At 48.3% G+C, this 19,738-nt stretch overlaps 1 protein-coding gene across 1 annotated transcript; it reads left to right on the forward strand.

The window, feature by feature from the left end:
* The first annotated feature begins 11,653 nt into the window (after positions 1 to 11,653).
* On the forward strand, positions 11,654 to 14,671 carry LOC128114054 (glutathione S-transferase theta-2). Its single transcript, XM_052743924.1, has 5 exons — positions 11,654 to 12,014; positions 12,460 to 12,547; positions 13,523 to 13,673; positions 13,758 to 13,931; positions 14,209 to 14,671. The coding sequence occupies exons 1-5, from the start codon at positions 11,903 to 11,905 to the stop codon at positions 14,416 to 14,418; spliced, it is 735 nt and encodes a 244-aa protein (XP_052599884.1). The 5' UTR covers positions 11,654 to 11,902; the 3' UTR covers positions 14,419 to 14,671.
* The last annotated feature ends 5,067 nt before the right edge of the window (positions 14,672 to 19,738 follow it).

The following is a 19,738-nucleotide window of genomic DNA, read 5'->3' on the forward strand; positions in this document are numbered from 1 at the left end:
TCTTGGCTGGGGGTGACTTCTGGGTCCTTCTTCTGCTGGCTCTCTGCCCAGTGGCCCTCAAAAGCAGACTGACACAGAAATAGCAGCCCTTTAACTTTCCAGGCACCTGATAATTGACTTCAGTGCATCTGACGCCTAAGCTGGTCTCCGTGGACACATGAGGCCACAGGGCCAGGCTCCTCCATTTATTTAAGGGTCATAATCGAGGAATGGCTAAGACCATGTCCCCCAAACAGGCAAAGTCTGGGCCCAGCTAGACTCTGGCCAACAGAGTCGTGAGGAATTCACCACCTGAATGGCCTTTCCTAACTGCCCAGCACTGTCCCCAGACTTGTACCTCGTCTTTGTCTACCCTCCTAACGACTCTGTGAGGTAGCAATTGGCAGCCCCACATTTAAAGGCGAAATTGGGGCCCAGTAGTAAATAAGTGGCCTCTCATAGCGAGGGAAGGGCAGGGCCAACTTTCACCACAGTAGCAGGCACAAGGCAAGGAGGGAACCATGGACCAAGCAGAATCTAGTACCCACCCCAGGGAGTTGAGCACCCTCTTCCTACTTCTCTTTCCTCTCCACTCTTCTCTTATGCTCCCACTCCCTGATGGCATCCTTTTTATGCTTTTGGATAGCATGTGCAACAGCTCTTTGAAACAATCCTATACAAAGGCGTGTTTTAAAACATGGAACCGGAGCAGCTTGGCAAGGGTTGCTCCAAGGCATTTCTGCCTTCCATCTCTTACCCTTCCAAGGACTGCATCTGTGGTCCCAAGTTCAGTTGACCAGCTCTATCTGCTCATGAGAGGGTGGGGCAGGTTTGTCAGGAGAGCCGTGTTCATGTAAGGATGTATGTGTAGGCACCAGTGAGGTTGGATGGAGTGGGAAGGGGCGTTTGCGTGTAAACAGTGTATTAGCCAAAATAGTAATCCGGTCTCACACTGTTCAGAGGCTTGTGTATTGCGCTGGGTCACAAGAAAGGTTACTCTCAGTCAAAGCGATTAGAACTTAAACTTCCAGGCCCCCATTAGCCTTTGGGGTAGGGGGAGGAGTCCTAGCGATAATGCTCTTGCTATGTCCTTTTGGGGCAGTTGCAGATGTATTTTGACAAGTTGTTTGTGGCTTGCTGTCTCCTTCCACTGTAAATTCTCTGTCACTCATCCCCTGTCCTGTTTGAGTGGCTACGGGAGAAGGTAATAACGAGGGATCATTTTGGTAATACCGAGGGATCATTTTGGTAATACCGAGGGATCATTTTGTGTGGCCTTAGTGGAACATCTATGTACTTTGAAGTTATCTGTCTTCTTACTTCTTATGGATCATAGTCCTCCAGTCACACACAAGGGAGCTGAGGCCAAGGCCAATGCTGAGGTGACTGTATTGAAGGCGACACAGTATGACATCTATATACTTTGTCATCTTTACTAAATTTCTGGAGTTACCTACTTGCATAAATTGCTACAAGGACATACCTACTGTCAAGGAAAAAACAGAATTTTCTCTCTTCACTGTAGAAAACACTACAAAATCATTGACGCAGTCAAGAGTAATCAAATAGTCTGTATAGCTCCGCCCCGCCCCCAAAGAGGAATATCTTAAAGGAATATTCAAATTGTGTCTGGCATATCATAAAAATGTCTGGGTTTTTTTCCCTCCCTGGAATTTTTCAGCTTTTTAAAGCATGTGATTTCTAAGCCTTTATTGAGAAATTGTTGCAGGTGTTGAGCGCTCTGATTTTTCTCTTCAGCCTCATTTTCACTCAAGACTCCCACACTCAAGATTCTCCACTTAGTGCCGCCACTGGCTTAGCCCCCAACACTGATGGCTCCCTGCCCTAACGCTATGCCATATGCTACTTTCTACGTGAATATCTATTTAACTCCATTTAAATTGTCAAAATGACATAACTTCCCAGAAGCTTACTGATGCTTATGAATCATAATCCTTCAGTCACACGAGGAAACTAAAACCAAGGCTGAGGTGACGGTATTGAAAGGGACACAGCATGGCATGAGATGGTGTGCTTTTTAAGGCTGTTCTAAATGGGTGACAAAAAAAAAATAGCTCTCAGATCCATGGTTTCCTTCCCTGTCCCTGACATCAGCGGTCGCCCTCTGAGAAGAACCAGAAATGCCTTGGCTAATAGGGTTTCATGCAAAGGACCTCTTGGCTCTGTTCAAGCAGGAAAGAGCTGAAATGACTTGCCCAAGTCCACTCAACTCGTAAGCGACAGACCCTTGTTTCAAATCTTGGAGCATGGATTAAAGGCACTTTGGCATGTAGAGGGTATAGAGACCAGCACCCTCTCAAGCTGATGAATCCTGTTTGGCAAATGGAGGAGGAGGAGGAGGACATGGTAGTAGCAGGCCGTGACCACAAGTTACCTTCACACCACTTCTCTCCACAGTGGTTCTCAAAACCCTGTGAGTGGGAACTGATCCCCCAATCAGAGACTAAAACACTCTCAGTATGTCACTAGGTCTCTGAAATAACCACGGGAAGGGAATAACAGTGATTATTTGGGGAGATAACAAAGCAACCTTAGGAAACTTTAGGAGCTCAGTGACTTCTCTATTAGGGTGTTCCCAGAAGGAGACAGTCATGTAACTGCATGGCTGGTTCACCAAGGTGCCCTGATAAAAGATGTACAAAGCATGAACATCAAGATGGGGAGCGGGTGTCCAAGTCCTCTAGTGGGATTGGGGTGCTTCCAGTAAAGCCAAGGGCACACTTCAAGAAGCCCTGTGTGGGTCTAGACTGCGCCTCAGTGGTGTCTTTTTATCTCCCATTGGCATCTGGCCATCTTTCCCCCTCTTCCCAGAGGCAAATCCCACAGCGAGAGGTAAATTTCAGTGCGATTGTTAAAGCGGGAGGAAACTTCCAGCCACAAGAGAAAACCTCCAGACTTCCCAATGCTTCAGAGCTGGACCCTTGATTTCAGTCGGAAGAGCTTTTGTTTGTCTGTTTTCTCCTCCAACCCCTTTCCTGCTCTTTCCCAATCCCATCAAGCACATAAACATTGGGCTGCCAAAAACACTGTTTACAGCTCTAGGGGAGGAGGGTGAGCACTGTTTAAGCTTTGCCAATGGTTTCCCCAATCTCTGTCCACCCCCCAACCCCCATTCCTTTTCCTATCTCCAGGGATCTTGCATAGTTCCTTCCAAAGGATGCCCAGCCTGAGACCAGGCTCTCAGGAAAGGCCCGAGGTGCAGGCTCAGCTGGAGTCTTCATCCCCAGTCTTCCCCGACTGACTGGCTTCCCTCCCTCGCTCTGCTCCTCCCACTTTTCCCTAAGCAATCCTCCCAACCCGGGATGCAGTGGCCTCCAGAGAATGTGGCTGCTAGTTTACCGCCCCTAACCGACCCGCTCACGCCCGTTGCCCACGTGAGCAGTTGCCAAGGCAACCAGCAGGCAGACCTTCCTCCCTGCAGTGCAGGGCGAGGCTGGTCCCCTTGGAATCCCGACTTCCCAGCACGCTTTGCGCGGTGGACTCTAGGAGGAAGGCGGGAAACTCCGCAGTTCCCAGAAAGCCCCTCGCGGGGTGGTCCTCTGAAGTAGGAAGCTCCCGGTGCCTCTCAGACTTCCTAGTGGTGTGTTTGGGAATTTGGTGTTTAGCATTGAACGCGTGTTCACAATTCTTGTAGCTGGTTTCATGATTTGTGTTTGCACTGTCTCTGACGTGCATCCATGTGATGGGAGAAGAGGAAGTTGGCTCAAAATTCACACATAGCAGTTTGCATTCTATTGTGATGAGCATGTAGAGTACATCTAATGTTTTGATGCTGTAATGATTGTAATATCATATTGAGCATGCTAGGCAGATACATCTACATCACAGCTCCTGCATCTATGGTTCAGGGAACATCACAAAAAGGGGCAGAAATTGTAAGAGCCAAAATACCCGGAAGCCTGATGGGAAACAGTCTCTCCTAGAAATGGCTGCACAAACAAGACCGGAACAATAGAAATATCAATAGATATGTTAATGTTGAAGGGGGGAAGTTTCTCGGGGGTCCCACCAATAGACAAAGAGCTACAGGCAACTAATGACTTCTGGGTAAAGAATTAGCTTCTCCCAAGCATGAGCTCCCTTATTGGTTGTCCAATGCAGAATTGTCAGCCTTGAAAATCTATACATACAAACAATAAAATAGAGTTAGCAGGTTTATATATATTTGTGCACACACACATATGCATACACATATATGTATGTAACAATAATAATTTAAAAGACAAAAATTAAGGAAACCTAGCCAGAGGTCAGGGGTGGTAGTGCACACCTTTAATCCCAGCATTTGGGAGGCAGAGCCAGGCGGATCTCTGTGAGTTCGAGGCCAGCCTGGTCTAGAGATCGAGATCCAGGACAGGCACCAAAACTACATGGAGAAACCCTGTCTCGAAAAACCAAAAACTAAAACAAAACGAAACAAAAAAATCCAACAAAAAGCCCTAACCAACCAACCAAACAACTCCCACTCCCCCAAAACCAAACTGGCCAAGAGGAAAGAAGTGTTCAGGTCAGTTCCAGCTTGATTTTTCTATTTCCTGCAACCAACGCATGTATCCTCAGGAAGTTCTAGTTCTGGTGAGTAACCAAGACTAAACACATAGCTTGTGTTGGGGCCTCCCTGACTAGTAACTCATAAGGAGGTAGCCCACACCTGGCACTGGGACTTTCATTAAAGAACCCATGTCTTCTAAGGGAAGCTTGTCCACCTATGCAGGGACCTGTGCTCAAAACTCAGGGTTTTGTTTTTGTTTTTTGAGACAAGGTCTTACTGAGTAGCACTGGTTGGCCTGAAACTTACTCTGTAGACCAGGCTGACCTCGAATTCACAGGCTGGCCTCTGCATCTCAGGTGCTGGGACTAAAGACATGTGTCACCACGCTTAGTGAAATTATGTTTATTTAATTAGCTTACAAAGCAGTTGGTTCCAATATGGGTTTTCCACATAGCCTTAGTTTCGGTTAATCCACCCATGCTCCCTCCTCGACTCTTTCCTTTCGCTCCATCCCTGCTTAAACTCTTAAGCCCTAGCATTCCCCTCTCTTGATTGTCCTTTCTGATTCCCTGCCTCCTCACCCCTTAAGGCCTCTCCCTTCCTGCTACAGGCTCTTCTTAGCTTCCTCAGCCCTAGAACACAGATCTAAAAATTCAAAGCCATGCCCCGCATAGGAGCGAGAACATGTGGCGTTTATCCTTTTGGGCTTGAGTTACCGCCTGCTTCTTCCAGTATGCCAGTCTGTGTCTTTATTTTTATTTTGTATGTGTATGTGTGCCACGTGCATTACAGTCCTTGAGGATGCCAACTGATCCCCCTGGAGCTGGAGTTATAGGCAGCTGTGAGCTCTCCAATGTAGGCTCTGGGAACCAAACACTGGTCCTTTTTTCTTTTCCTTTCTTTCCTTTTTTTTTTTTTTTTTTTTTTTGTTTTTTGAGACAGGGTTTCTCTGTGTAGCTTTGTGCCTTTCCTGGATCTCACGCTGTAGACCAGGCTGGCCTCAAACTCACAAAGATCCGCCTGCCTCTGCCTCCCGCGTGATGGTCCTTTAGAAGAGTTCCAAGTGCTCTTAACAGCTGAGCCTTCTCTTCAGTCTCTAGTCTGTGTCTTTTAATTGGGGAATTAAGACCATTACTCTTCAGAGTTATTATTAAAAGTTGCTGCAGTTGTTATACTAGCCAATTAATAACTGTGGTCTCTTATACTTCAATAACCATTGGAGGATAAACCACCAGGATCCTTTGGAGTACACTTGGATTTTAGTTAATAAGATTAGGAGTGGGAGGGAGGAAGGATGGGAAAGGATAAGGGTGAAGGATTAAATTGATAAAAGGAAAACCGAGGTGGGTAAACTAGGAGGGGGGAGTTGGGAGGCTGTCAGGGTCATCAGATTTTAAAGACTGTGAAAACTACGGGAGGTTACAATTCAAAAGTAAAAAGAGTCAGGAATAAGGATGAAAGGAGAAAGGTGGGGAATAAGAAGAGAGTATCAGCCGGGCGGTGGTGGCGCACGCCTTTAATCCCAGCACTCGGGAGGCAGAGCCAGGTGGATCTCTGTGAGTTCAAGGCCAGCCTGGGCTACCAAGTGAGTTCCAGGAGAGGCGCAAAGCTACACAGAGAAACCCTGTCTCGAAAAACCAAAAAAAAAAAAAAAAAAAGAAGAGAGTATCTCAGCCATGGCTAACGAGTACAGTAAAGAATGCCTTAGAGTAAACTGGGTGGAGAAACATAGAGCCAACTGAGCAGGATACAAATAGAAGCAGAAACGTCATGCAACATATATGCCGCTGTGGAAAAAACGCTTACAGGATGAATTGCTGGTACAGTTGCACTGAACGGTGAAGTTCCCAGATCCCTCTGGTTCCAGTAGGTGCCTTTGGTGCTGTGTGGTGGAGGGGCACAGTGAGAGCATTGGTCTCTGCAGCCTCCTCTCCCCTCCCCTGCCCTCCCTCCCCCCTCCTGTTCCCTCCTCTCCCCTCCCCTGCCCTCTTCTCTCCTCCCCTCCCCTCCTCTCCCCTCCCCTGCACTCCTCTCCCCTCCCCTGCCCTCCTCTCTTCTTCCCTCCCCTCCCCTCCCCTGCCCTCCTCTCCCCTCCCCTGCCCCCTCTCTCTTCTCTTTTTCTCTTCTCATCCAGAACAGAAATATAAGCCATCCTCCCTTCCTCCATCCATATAAATCTTCATATACGTAGAACATGGGTGTGCCAGGGTGATCTGAGAGGATTCTATCTTATGGTCCATACTGTGGACTTTCAGATTTGTATGACTCTGTGTTTTACTGGGCACATGCTTTCCTCCTGAATCACACCCCCACCCCTCTCAAGTTTGAAGAGAAGAGGGTGAGCCCCCTGCCCCAGCACACTGAGGTATTCTCTGTTATCCCTGTCAAACATTTCATCATGGGCACAGAACTCATGGTGAGCACTTCCTCCAGGTTTCTTGTAATTTGCCTCATTCTCCAGACCAGAAGTCACAGCTCCCTTGGCAGGAATATAAAAGCCATGTTCTGGGGATAATCAAGCCCCGTCACGTATATGCTGACTTAGCTCTTTGAAGTCTGGAGCTCCATCTCTGTCCCTGAATGTGCCCTCATTTTTAACAATAGATGCTCTCCTCCGTCCCTCTGCTCCTCAGAGGACTGAGATGTTTTTCTCTCATAGTGCTACAGTTTCCCTGAATAGATGTTTCTGTTTGTGGTCTTTTGTGTTTGCTTCAACAAGTGTGTGCTGTGGTTTGGATCCAGTGCTTTTCCTGAACTAAGCGTGTGCTTGGCCATTGAGCCCCACTTACACACACACACACACACACACACACACACACACACACACACACACCTGCACCAACCCATCGTCAGTATTTGTGTACTATAGACCTGCACCGGCCCATCATCAATATTTGTGTACTATAGACCTGGTGTCCTTTTTTTCTAGGGTAATCGTTCTTGCCCTTGACTTTGCACACTCATTCTCGAAGGCTCTGTGCCAGCACTGTTTCCACAGAACCATGTCAACGTATCTGAGGGGTGTGCTTTCTGGAACTCACTCATTCCAACTTTTATTTCACCACTTCAGCAAACTGAATATGTCACTTGTTTGCCCTTTATGGCATGGCACGCACTTGGCTTCCTTACTGTTTGGTTAGGTTGTTTTGTTTCGCTTTGTGGTGTAGAGGGTTGAATCTGGGGCCAAGTTCACCAATGTTAGGCAAATGCCTAATCATGGAACCATGTAATAGCTACTGATTTTCTTTCATTCTGTTTTTAAGATAGGGTCTCACTATGTAGCCCAGGCTGGTCTCAAACTTGTGATCTTCTTGCCTCAGTCTCCTTAATGCTGGGTTTATAGGCGTGAATCGAGGCTCTTAAAATTAAGCTTCAGCCCTGCCCTTAGAGCATCTAGAAGTTTTTATCACCTTCTTTTTCCCCAGCTGTCCTGACTACGACCCCCTACACGTGCCATTTGAAAGTCTGTATCCCAAGTATTCTCAAAATCCTCCCCGACTCTGTACCTCAACAGGGCCTCTCCTCATTCTTTCTCATCTCCTGGAACTTCAATTAGGCATAAGTTAGATCCCATTCTAGGTGTCTGTCTCTAAATTTCTCTTTTCATAATTTTGATGTCTTTCCAGAGCCCTCTGTATGCTACATTCTGGGTAGTTTCTTTAGATCTTTTACTTCATTCACTTTCTCTGGTTTATTTTTTATATTTATTTTTAAATTTATTTATTTTTATTTTATGTGCATTGGTGTTTTGCCTGCATGTATGTCTGTGTGAGGGTGTCAGATCTTGGAGTTACAGACAGTTGTAAACTGCCATGTGGGTGCTGGGAATTGAACCCAGGCTCTCTGGAAGAACAGCATGTGCTCTTAACGACTGAGCCATCTCTCCAGCCCCCTATTTTTTATATTTATTACAGGATTTTCTTCTTATTTCTGGAAGTTCTACTTGTTTTTTGTTTTGTTTTCAAACCTTCAATGTTTATTCTGATACTTGAAAGATATGTCTTGGATGTAGGTTCCAGAGAAACATATGGAGTTTATAAGTAGGGCCATGACATTAATGACTTCTTAAAAACTATTTTAAAATTTTATTTATTTTTATGTGTAGTTTTTCCTGTTATGTATGTCTGTGCACCAAGTAATGCCTGAGGAGGCCAGAAGAGGGCATCAGATTCCCTGGACCCAGAGTTACAGTTATAAGCCAGGAAATCAAAGCCAGGTCCCCTGGAAGAGCAGCGAGTGCTCTTAACCTCTGACCCGTCTCTCTACTCCTAATAATTCTGTTAATGAACTTCATACCTCTAACAATCTGTTTCAGTGTCTTTTTTGAACCCATATCTGAGACCTTTGAATATTTTTGTTTCTTGCTCATGTTTTTAGCGCCATCCTTGGTACTTATAGTGGAGTCAACATTTTTAAAATCCATATATGACACCGTTTTATTTCTGCCTTTTGTCTGACTACTGATGCTTAGCTATCATTTTCCCTGAGGATTGTGACACAGATATAAAGTCTTATGTCGCTGGAGGAGGGTGTCATCTATAATCCCAGCACTTTGAAAATGGAGGCAGGAACATATGGATTCCAGGCAAGTTGGGCTACATGCTCAACAAAACAAAAGCAGACTGTATAGAAGCATCTGGAATCCCGTGAGGCCTAAAGGGTGGATGTGTAGAGATCCTTTTCAAGAGAATTTGTGGTGGCTTTTATTGTCTTCCTCCCCAGTTCCACATCCAGTTCCCTGGCTCCAGTTCCAACCTAGAGCTCCCATAGGTCCTGTGATGTTAACCAGCAAATGTAGGATTCACAGCCAAGTCTTTAGGCAAATGCACAATGAGAAAATTGTCTTTGCATTTTTGTGGCCATAACACTGTCTGTGATAGAATTAATACATAATGGTAAGTGTTTAATTTCACAATTGCCAGAGGCATGATCTCATTCCATCAAAGAAAAACACAGCTTCTTAGCCTTGGACAGGCGAACACATTAAAATCCAAATACTTTAAGTACTGAGAACAGACGTGTGAAGAAAAGAAGACAACATGGAAAACAGGTGGTCATTAGATGACTGCATTTTTGGAGTTTAAAAATGAAGTTGTATGCTGAAGATCAAAGTCGGCTATATCAGTTTCTGTCCTGCTGCTGTGATAAATACCATGCCCAACAAAACTGAAGAAAGCTCATGTTGGCTTATGGTTGCAGAGGGTTCGAGTCCATAATGGTGAAGGAGGCATGGCGGCGGCAGCTGGAGCAGAGAGCCGAGAGATCACACCTCCAACCACACATGGAAAGCAGAGATTGAACCAGAAGGGGATGAGGCTAGAAGCTTCCAAAGCCCACCTCCAGTGACATACTTCCTCTAGCAAGGTGCCACATCCTAAAAGTTACTTAACCTTCCCAAAAAACGGACCACCAACTGGGGACCAAGTGCTCAAACACATGAATCTATGGGGGCATTCCTCATTCCAACCACCACATTGACTGTAGGTATCCGACCAGAAAGATGAAAACTGGTAATGGTCAAGAGGAAGGGTGGCAGAAATGGGCATTCTCCCCGCCCCCCACCCCGATTCAAGGAAGAATTTAGTGGGAAAAGCCACCAGAATAGAGGCAGAGAGTGAAGAGGGAGATGAGGTAACCAAACCAGTTTCTTGTCCGTGGTAGAGGGGACCCTAGGGACGGTAGCAAAGCAGGTGCCTAAGCCTGGAGAAGGAAGGCCGGGCAGGGCAAAGGCTACGGGAGTTCAGGGCCCCATCCATTCGTGAGCCATATCTGACCCCGTAAGTGAGAGGGGATGTCTGGCCTAGGGAAAGTCTGTTCATCACAACCTGAAACAAACAAGGTCAGGAAACTTCTAGGGCCCCACCAAGTCAGAGGGCTAATTCAGCTCCCTGGATGAATACAGACATCTTGGATGGTCTGCCCTTCCAAGTGGAATTTGCAGGAGCAGGGACATGAGCCCTCCAGGGCTGCAGAGGGGCTCCTTTGGGAACTGCTTTGTGTTTTTCAGAATTCTTTTCCTCAAAAAAAAAAAAAAACCAACACCAACTTAGGGGTTAAAAAAGGTGTGTGTGTGTGTGTGTGTGTGTGTGTGTGTGTGTGTGTGTGTGTAGGATCCGGCTTTAAACTGTTCGGGGTAGTGGGAGGGGAGAGGGGAGGGGCCACTAGAGAGAGCAGGCAGTTTGAGCCTGATTCCCCCCCCCCCCCCCCCCCCCCCGTTTGAATCACAACTCAAAACTATCAGGGTAAGTAAGCCTGGTGCTGTGGTTAAATGGGGGTAGTTCTGGCACTTGGGAGATGGAAGTATGGGGACCATGAGTTCAAGACCACTCTGGGTGACATATTAAGTTTGAAGTCAACCTGGACTACATGAGACCCTGTTTCAAAAAACCCAAAACAACCAACCAAATCAATCAATCAATCAATCAATCAATCAAACATAAAAATTCCCTGCAAATCCAGGCAGGGTGGATCTCACCTAGAGTCCCAGCTATTCGGGAAGCTAAGGCAGGAGAATCAATGGAGCTCCAAAGTTTGAGATCAGCCTGGGCAATATAACAAGACCCTCAGTGTCCAAAATTAAGTAAATAAATAAATGGAAATAAAACTTCTAGGGAAACATTCTGGTCCCCCATGTGGGCCACAGGTCACAGCTATTCTAAAAGATTCAGATAAAGTCAGTAATCAGTGATGGACCGTCACTGTGGAAGACATCGAGGGCGGGAAAGGGAGGGAGGGAGGGAGGAAAAGAGAGAGGGGGAGGGGGGAGGAGGAGAGGGAGGGGGGGAGAGAGGTGGAGAGGGAGGAGGAGGAGGGGGAGGAGAGAGGGGGAGGGGGAGGGGAGTGTGGTGTGATTAATCCCTCAACCATGCCGCACAGCCTTCCAGATCTCACGGAGTGATAGGGGAGATTCAGTGTTCTCAAACGACCTCCTCCTCTACATGGGGCAGCTGGACCATAGACAGTTCTCCCTTAAGGCAATGTTCTTAGCAGCCTGAAACAAGCTTTACCCATTGGAGGGGGATACCTCAGAGAGCAACCCCTAAGATTCCCTTCCTCGGTAACTGATAGCTGGGAGCTGAGCGGTCCAGTTTCCTGCAAGTACAGCAAAGCAGAGCTTGGTTATGTCCCAGTCTGGGTGACACTAAAGTCCTGGGCTGGATCTCTGGCACCACAGCTCTTTGGAACAAATCGGCCTCCCGAGGGCGTGCGCACTTCAGCCCTCCTCTCGGTGCAAAATCCTCCGGAGCAGCGCCCTCCAAAGATCAACAGGCATCAGCTGTGCAGGACGGGAAAGCTCAAACTTGACCAACAGAGGCTGGGCTTTATTAGTGGAGCCCTATTAGTGGAATCGCCTGCACTTGCTAGCGCTGGCTTACGCAGTCCATCTGTACCATCTGTGCAGCTGCCGCCATGGGTTTGGAGATCTACCTCGACCTGCTGTCGCAGCCCAGCCGCGCTGTCTACATCTTCGCCAAGAAGAACGGCATTCCCTTCCAGATGCACACCGTGAATATAATCAAAGGTTGGACCAAGCCCGGTACCCATCTACCCCTAGACTATGTCAGTCCTTCACCCATTGATGGGTACAGTCCCACCCAGTGCCGTCCACCAGGGAATGCCCTCTTTGGAGTGGCCTTAGTTCAGAGCCCTCACTGAACTTGAATTCTGCTTTGGCAAGGAAGATAGGGTGGTACTTTCTGCCCTGGGGTGTAGGGGAGAAAAAAACGGTTTGCAGAGTTCCTCTGTGCTTTGAAGGCACGCTACATTTAGAGTTACAAAACCCCGGAGACTTTGCAAGGGAAGAGACACACAGCTGAGCCATCTCTGTGCCGTTGGTCCGGGGCCCACCCGGGTTTTGGCCGCTTCGACCTTGCTCTGGGAGGGGGCTCCGGTTACAAAGAGAGGGAAAATACAGAGGTACTACTGCCCGAGACCTTGAACACATTTTCTGGCTTCTTCCTTCCCAGGACAGAACTTGAGCGAGCAATTCTCCCAGGTGAACTGCCTGCGGAAACTTCCTGTCCTCAAAGACGGAAACTTCGTGTTGACCGAAAGGTGCAGCTGTAAATAAACCCAGAGCCTCATGCTTCCTGTGCTTGGGGTGAGGGGGGAGCGTGGCCCTGGCAGAGACCCACCCCAGGTCGTGAGGGGGCGTGGCTAGAGCAGACTGGGAATGAGGCCAGGATGACTGGAGATTGATCCAGCATGTCCCAATCCCTGTCCTGTTACTTCTCCTGGACCCCCAACCCTACCCTTGAGGCCTCACCACCGTGACTGAGAAGTATTGGAAGGCGACAAGGGGACATTGTTAGGCAAAATGTAGATTCAGTAACGGAGGCTAGGAGGAGTTTCTCCTGACTTCGCAGATGTCCCCTGTCTAATCTACTCAAGGCTTGGTCCCTGGGGACCATGAAAGTGTCAGGTCTCCAGGTGGTGGCTGCTTCTCCCACTAGAATCTAGTGAGTAGACAGAGAGGACTAGAGGTCTGTCAGGTGGCTATAGAAGTGATGACTGGTGGACCTACTGGTAGAAACCGGGGGACATGGTTCCCCTTTGGCATGTTTAAGCCACTCCATAGATGTATGCCTAGCTCACACAGGTTTCAAGGCCCCAGGGAGCTTTATCTAAACTGTGCAATCTCAGGCAATTCACTTAACTGTTTTGAGCATTAGCTTCCTCATGTGCAAAAAAGGATCGAGTCTCTACCTCATAGGGTGGCTGCTGGGGTACCATGAAGATGACGCCTCAAAAGGTAGAGAGCAGAGAGCAGAAGGTCTGGCCAGGGGCCAGAGTGCCGTGCGCGCACACGTGTGTGTGTGTGTGTGTGTGTGTGTGTGTGTGTGTGTGTGTGTGTGTGTGTCTGTCCCTGTCCCTCAGTTGCACGCACAGCACTGCAAAGAAGATAGTCCAGAGACAGGGATAGGGGATGAGACTAGAAGGGAGTCCTTCAAAGTGAGAATCCTCGAGGCCCCAATGAAGAATGGGAAACAGCCAAAGGTCCTTACAGTGCCCCCTTCTCACGGTCCCCAGCTCAGCCATCCTGATTTACCTGAGTTCCAAGTACCAGGTGGCAGACCACTGGTACCCAGCTGACCTACAGGCCCGTGCCCGAGTCCATGAGTACCTAGGCTGGCATGCTGATAACATCCGTGGCACCTTTGGAGTGCTCCTGTGGACCAAGGTGTGCAGGGTCCCCTGGGGAGGGGTCGAACTTTGGGGGTCCGGTAAGAGTCAAGGTTACACACTGAGCGCTCCATTCTGCCAGGTGTTGGGGCCAGTCATTGGGATCCAGGTTCCAGAGGAGAAGGTGGAACGGAACAGAAAGAGCATGGTCGCGGCTCTGCAGCGTCTGGAGGAAAAGTTCCTTGGGGACAGGGCTTTCCTTGTTGGCCAGCAGGTGACACTGGCTGATCTCATGTGTCTGGAGGAGCTGATACAGGTATGAGACCAATGGGTGGAATAGTAACTAAGGGCAGGGTCCTTCTTCTTGCCACTTCTCTAAGTTAGAGGCACTGTAGCCTAGGAAAAGCCAGAATCACAGAGGGGACCCCTGAGTGACTTGCTTCCCGCCTGGGTGGGAGGCAGCTTCTGGCTACTAGAATGGATCACGCTGCCCTGGACCTCCCCTGGGGCTGTGTCCATGATGGCTATGTTGAGTTGCCAGCATTGGGGTCTCATTAGCTCTCTAACTTGCACATTTTTGTCCCTCCCTGCAGCCGGTGGCTCTTGGCGATAGTCTGTTTGAGGGACGACCACAACTAACAGCATGGCGAGATCGGGTGGAGGCATTCTTGGGTGCTGATCTGTGTCAGGAGGCCCATAGCTCCATCCTGAGCATCCTGGAACAGGCAGCCAAAAAAACACTACCAGTGCCCCCTCCAGAGGCCCACGCCGGCATGCAGATTCGAATTGCTAGGATTCCCTGAGTGGTCTGACTAGCAGTAAAGTTTCATGTTGTTTCTTGGCTCATTTTATCTTTTCTATTTGCCCAAGGTCTTTTCCTGGCTCCCTCTCTGGCTCTGGGAGGAGCTTTTCACAAAAGAGACACCAGGTATCCTTAGCATGCTTCTCTTGAGGCACAGTATACACAACCAATAAGAGACCAAAATGAATAATATGCTAAAAACCAGTAATACAAAGAAAAACCATTCAAAAGTTAGCACACATCTGTACTTTATTACAATAAAAAGTCTGACTATTTTAAGGAATAAAGAGTTATTGGTTTTATTACATTGTCCTATAATATGCATGGAATAAAATTATGTCTCAGTAAACATTATGGATAATCAAAGGAAAATCACAGATAACAAATCCATATAAAATTATCACATAGGCAAAAAGATAGTAAACAGCAACCCATTTAGGGATGTAGATGATCTTTTATAAGACTTGGTCTTTGAACTATAGGACGCAAAAGATTTCTTTGGGCAAACACTCCTGTCTTCCCAGAGAGTTTCCCAGTAACAACAAACAGTGTGATTTATCTACATTTTTATGCAAACCTCCATGTGTGTCCACGGGAGAGAACTCACAACGGAAGGGATTTAATATAAAGAATTAAGAGGTCAACCAGATGGATCCGTCTGTAAGGATAGTTATGGCCAAAGCTGACGTGGGGTGATAATCTGTTTGTGATCTAACAAATAAAGCATGCCTGAAGATCAGAGTGCAGAGATAAGCCACTAGTTAGCCTTAGAGGCCAGGCAGTGGGGGCACACACCTCTAATCCATTTGCCAGATGGATCTCTGTGAGTTCAAGGCCACCCTGGGCTACACAAGATTGATGCAGTCGAAAAGAGAAACAGAGCAGTGGTGAACACACCTTTGATCCCAGCACTTGGGATCTCACACCTTTAATCCCAGCACTAGGGAGGTGGAGACAGGAAGTGATATGGCTGAGTAGAGAGAGGAATATAAGGCAGGAGGAGACAGGAGCTCAGCTCTTTCAGGTTGAGGATTCCAAGAGGTAAGAACTCTCCGGTGGCTGCTGCTCTCCTTCTCTGATCTCTCAGCATTTACCCCTATATCTGACTCCAGGTTTTTATTATTAAGACCAATTAGAATTTGGGCTACACTGATGACCTGTGTTCAATCCCCAGAACACATAAAACTCATAGAACTTAACTATATAAAAAGTTAAAGGCCCCTCCCTCTGGCTATAATAGTAGCAAACCATTGCTAGCCAGAGGATCAGCCTGAGGAGCCGCCTACAAGTTGTGCAGGGATCCAGGAATGCTGCTTTTGTGTATGGTCACTCATGCTGGGGACAGGTTTTTTTCAGTAATACCATGACCTTTGTGTCATCCATGCTTCTGTAAGCAACCCCAAGAAACCCATCATCACCAAGGTAGCCTCGGATAGCATCATTTCTTGGGACTGCCATCCGTGTCCTGTCTGTTTTGAACAGATACTTGTTCATGTCTCCTCAGGAAGTCAGTCAATGTGAGTACTATGGAGAGGGCATTGGTTCCCACACAATGGGGAGCTGCTTGGCTTTATGAATCAGGGATAGGCCCTGACTGCCAGACAGTGGTTCAGGCTGTAGGGGGTGGGGACAGGAGAGGGCAGGGAAATCTACAAATTACCATTGATTATAGCCCCTCAGAGGAGGAGAGAGGCCTCGAGACCACTGTTACCTCCCAGTCCATTATTAATCATAAATTCTGGATCTGCCCCCATATGAAGGCCAATGGAGGCTGACATGGTAACTATGTCCAGAGCATTTTTTAAAAAATGTCCTATGAGGACAGATCTAGGGCAAAAGACAACAGCATGGGCACCATGAGGTACAGGGGAGGGGTCCAGATTTCGTTCATCTTTCCATCTCCTGCTGACAGGTGCTGGCTGTCTACAAGGAGAGCTGGCAGGCAGACCACCATGATCCCAAGCTCGGGTAAGACAGATAATCCCTGAATCCCATTGCTAGGTAACCCCAGCTGAGCTCAGAGCAGCCACACCAGCCTCCTTTTCTAGACCTGAATCTCCTTGCAGGCCACTAGTTAACCCAACCAAGCTCAGAGCAGCCATGCCAGCCTCCTTTTCTAGACCTGAATCTCTTTGCAGGCCACTAGTTAACCCCAACCGAGCTCAGAGCAGCCATGCCAGTCTCCTTTTCTCTTGCCCTTCTTAGGCTGCCACTCAGTTTCCTTCCTATCCCTGGCCATCAGCGGGAGCATCCCCCTAAAGGTCCTTTCAGATCATGCAACTGTTCCCTGCCCGGGCAGGGCCTCAAGAGGGCTCAGTGATGTATACCTCCACTTTGCTAGTGTCTGAAGAATGTTGGTGGGACAGCCGTGGCTAGTGGCTTTTAGATCGCAGAGCCTTTAGGTGGTTCTCTCTCCAGAAAGCAGGCCACACTCCCACACAGTTCCCTTCAGAGTTGATGAACAACACTGGCTGTGACTTTGCAGCTAACACTAGTTGGCTTTCTGTTGTTGTGATAAAGACCATGACCAAAAGACGCTTGGGGAGGGAAGGGTTCATATCATCTCACAGCTTGTGGTCCATCATCCAGAAAAGTCAGGGCAGGAACTCAAAGGCATTAATCTGGAGGCAAGAACTGAAACAGAGGCCATGGAGATACACTGCTTACTGTTCTGCCCTCTCATGGCTTGCTCAGTTTGCTTCTTATATTACCCAGGACCCCTTGCCCAGGGATGGAACTGCCCACAGAGGAATGTGCCCTCCCTCATCAATCATCAAAGAAATGCCCCACGACTTACTTGTATGCAGGCCAATTTGATCGAAGCATTTTCTCAGCTGAGATTCTGTCTTCCCAGATGAATCTAGCTTATGTCAAATTGATCCCTCCCCCCAGAAGAAAACCAAACCTCTACCTAGCATATAGATCTTATCTTAGGGTTTCTATTGCTGTGAAGAGACACCATGACCACGGCAACTCTTATAAAGGAAAACATTCATTGGGGCAGGCTTACAGTTCAGAGGTTTAGTCCATTTTCATCATGGCTGGAAGCATGGCAGCATACAGGCAGACATGGTGCTGGAGAAGGAGCTGAGAGTTCTACATCCACATCCAGATTGGCAGGCAGCAGGAAGAAAATGCCACGCTGGGCATGGCTTGAGCATCTGAGACCGCAAAGCCCACCCCCAGTGACACACTTCCTCCAACAAGGCCATACCTACTCCAGTAAAACCAGACCTCCTAATAGTGCCACTCCCTGTGGGCCTATAGGGCCATTTTTATTCAGACCACCACAGGTCTTACACAGAGCTGATTACTCTCCCTCCCTCTTGGAACTAGAGTTAAGCCCAGCTCCCTGATAGGCTGACACAGAACAATTCTGATGTTTATCTAGGGCCTTTCTTCCATGTGACTCTTGACATGTAGACCAGACCATTGATTTTTGTCTCCAAGACTCACTCTGTTGAATGGAGGGGTGGAGTCAATGAGGGAAGGAACAAGCACCTCTCCATTCCCTTGCTCTTAGCCCAGTTTCTCCATTTTGTTTTCCTGTGGCATTATCTTCCCACACTCCATTCTTTCATGTCTCCTCTTCCCCACAGGACTGTGGCAAACCCAAGGTCTATAAAGGGCCACCACCATGGGACGGGGCTAATGTGCCCAAGGGCGATGTGGGTCAGGGGCTTCTGGCACATCTGAGCATGCTAGACCAGGGCCTCGATTCCCACCCACGAGCCTAAGTGAGTGACCTCTTGCTCTGCTGGCCCTGCTTGCTTTCACGAGGCAGATTGTTTGCCTGGGCTCAGGGCCAACTCTGGTTCCTAGCCCAGGCCTTCCTTCTCTACTGTGGAAGAGCCAGTTGATTGTGTTCCCCATAGCTTCCGGAGCAGAGCCTATCCTTGGAGAACCAAGGGCCTTGAAAAGTTTCAGCCCTACACCTGTATCCTGGTTCCTCATTCCAGGGGCAGTAGCCACAATCCTGTGACTTGGTCACTGTGACTGTCTTAGTTAGGGTTTCTATTGCTGTGATGAAACACTATGACCAAAAAAGAAATTGGGGAGGAAAGGGTTTATTCAGCTTACACTTCCACATCACAGTTCATCATCAAAGGAAGTCAGGACAGGAGCTCAAATGGGGCAGGGACCTGGAGGCAGGAGCTGATGCAGAGATCATGGGAGAGTGCTGCTAACTGATTTGCTTCTCTTGGCTTGCTCAGCCTGCTTTCTTATAGAACCCAGCCCAGGGATGGCATGACCCATAATGGGCTGGGCCCTCCCACATCAATACTTAAGAAAATGCCCTGCAGGCTTGCCTATAGCCTGATCTTACAGAGACATTTTCTCAGTTGAGGGTCTCTCCTCTCTGATGACTCTAGCTTGTGTCAAGTTGACATAAAACTAGCCAGTATGGTGACCTTGCTTGACACTGTCAGAGTGACAAAAGGTGTATGTGTGTGTGTGTGGGGGGTCTTCACTCACCCAGTCAAGTCCTGAGCTGTTCCTGACACCGTGGATGATGTCATCCCTATACAATGTGAATGTGTGTGTGTGTGTGTGTGTGTGTGTGTGTGTGTGTGTGTGTGTGTGTGTGTGTGTTGGGGTGGGGTGTCCATCTCCCAAAGTCCTACCCACCGGCAGGCTTCAGATCCTGTGAAAACCATGGGGAAGGCATTGCAGTCCCTTTTCATAGGGCAAGAAGGTGTGGGTCAAAGGATTACTCTCACATCCTCAGGTTTCAGAATGAGGTCCTGACAGCTTCCTGGGAGGTCTTGGCTATAAGCCCGGGAAAGCCTAGGTGACTGGCTTGTGGCCAACCCCGACTCAGTCAGCATGTTCCAGTATGGGTGCCAAACCCTGGCTTCCTTTGTATCCATGAGCTGTCCTCCAGGTCTACAGAGACCCTGCCCACAGCCCAGCCCTCCACACCACAACAGAAGTGCCCAGGCCAAAACAGGCCTGGGGAGTGTGACCATGAGCACGCTGAGAGTGTACTGTGGTAACGCCCTGCGCTACCACCACCAGTTCACCACGTCGGAGCGAGGGGCTGTGGATCAAAAAACAGAGACAAGAGACAGCTGGTCATTCGCCTCAGCAGAATGCCGAATGCCATTTATTGAAAGAGGGAGGGGCCAAGAGACATCTGAAATTGAACATGAAATTTCTCGAACATCTGAAATTCCCATGTTGCCAGTCCACAGGGCAGGGCTGCTTCCCTCATGTGGAATGAGGATACTAACTGGAAAGAATCAGGCCCAGCTAGAGGGCAGACCACGGCTGCTGCAGGTGGAAAGGATGAAATCTGGGGTCCGGGGAAGAGTAGAAGG

This window comes from Peromyscus californicus, unplaced genomic scaffold, assembly GCF_007827085.1.
Source record: "Peromyscus californicus insignis strain IS unplaced genomic scaffold, ASM782708v3 Scaffold_19__1_contigs__length_69161282, whole genome shotgun sequence".
NCBI lineage: Eukaryota > Metazoa > Chordata > Mammalia > Rodentia > Cricetidae > Peromyscus > Peromyscus californicus.

Excerpts from the sequence above, each read along its gene's own strand:
- LOC128114054 (XM_052743924.1), top strand. The coding sequence starts at position 11,903 with ATGGGTTTGGAGATCTACCTCGACCTGCTGTCGCAGCCCAGCCGCGCT. Across the intron at positions 12,548-13,522 it reads AACTTCGTGTTGACCGAAAG|CTCAGCCATCCTGATTTACC; the intron begins GTGCAGCTGTAA and ends CACGGTCCCCAG. Across the intron at positions 13,674-13,757 it reads GAGTGCTCCTGTGGACCAAG|GTGTTGGGGCCAGTCATTGG; the intron begins GTGTGCAGGGTC and ends CCATTCTGCCAG.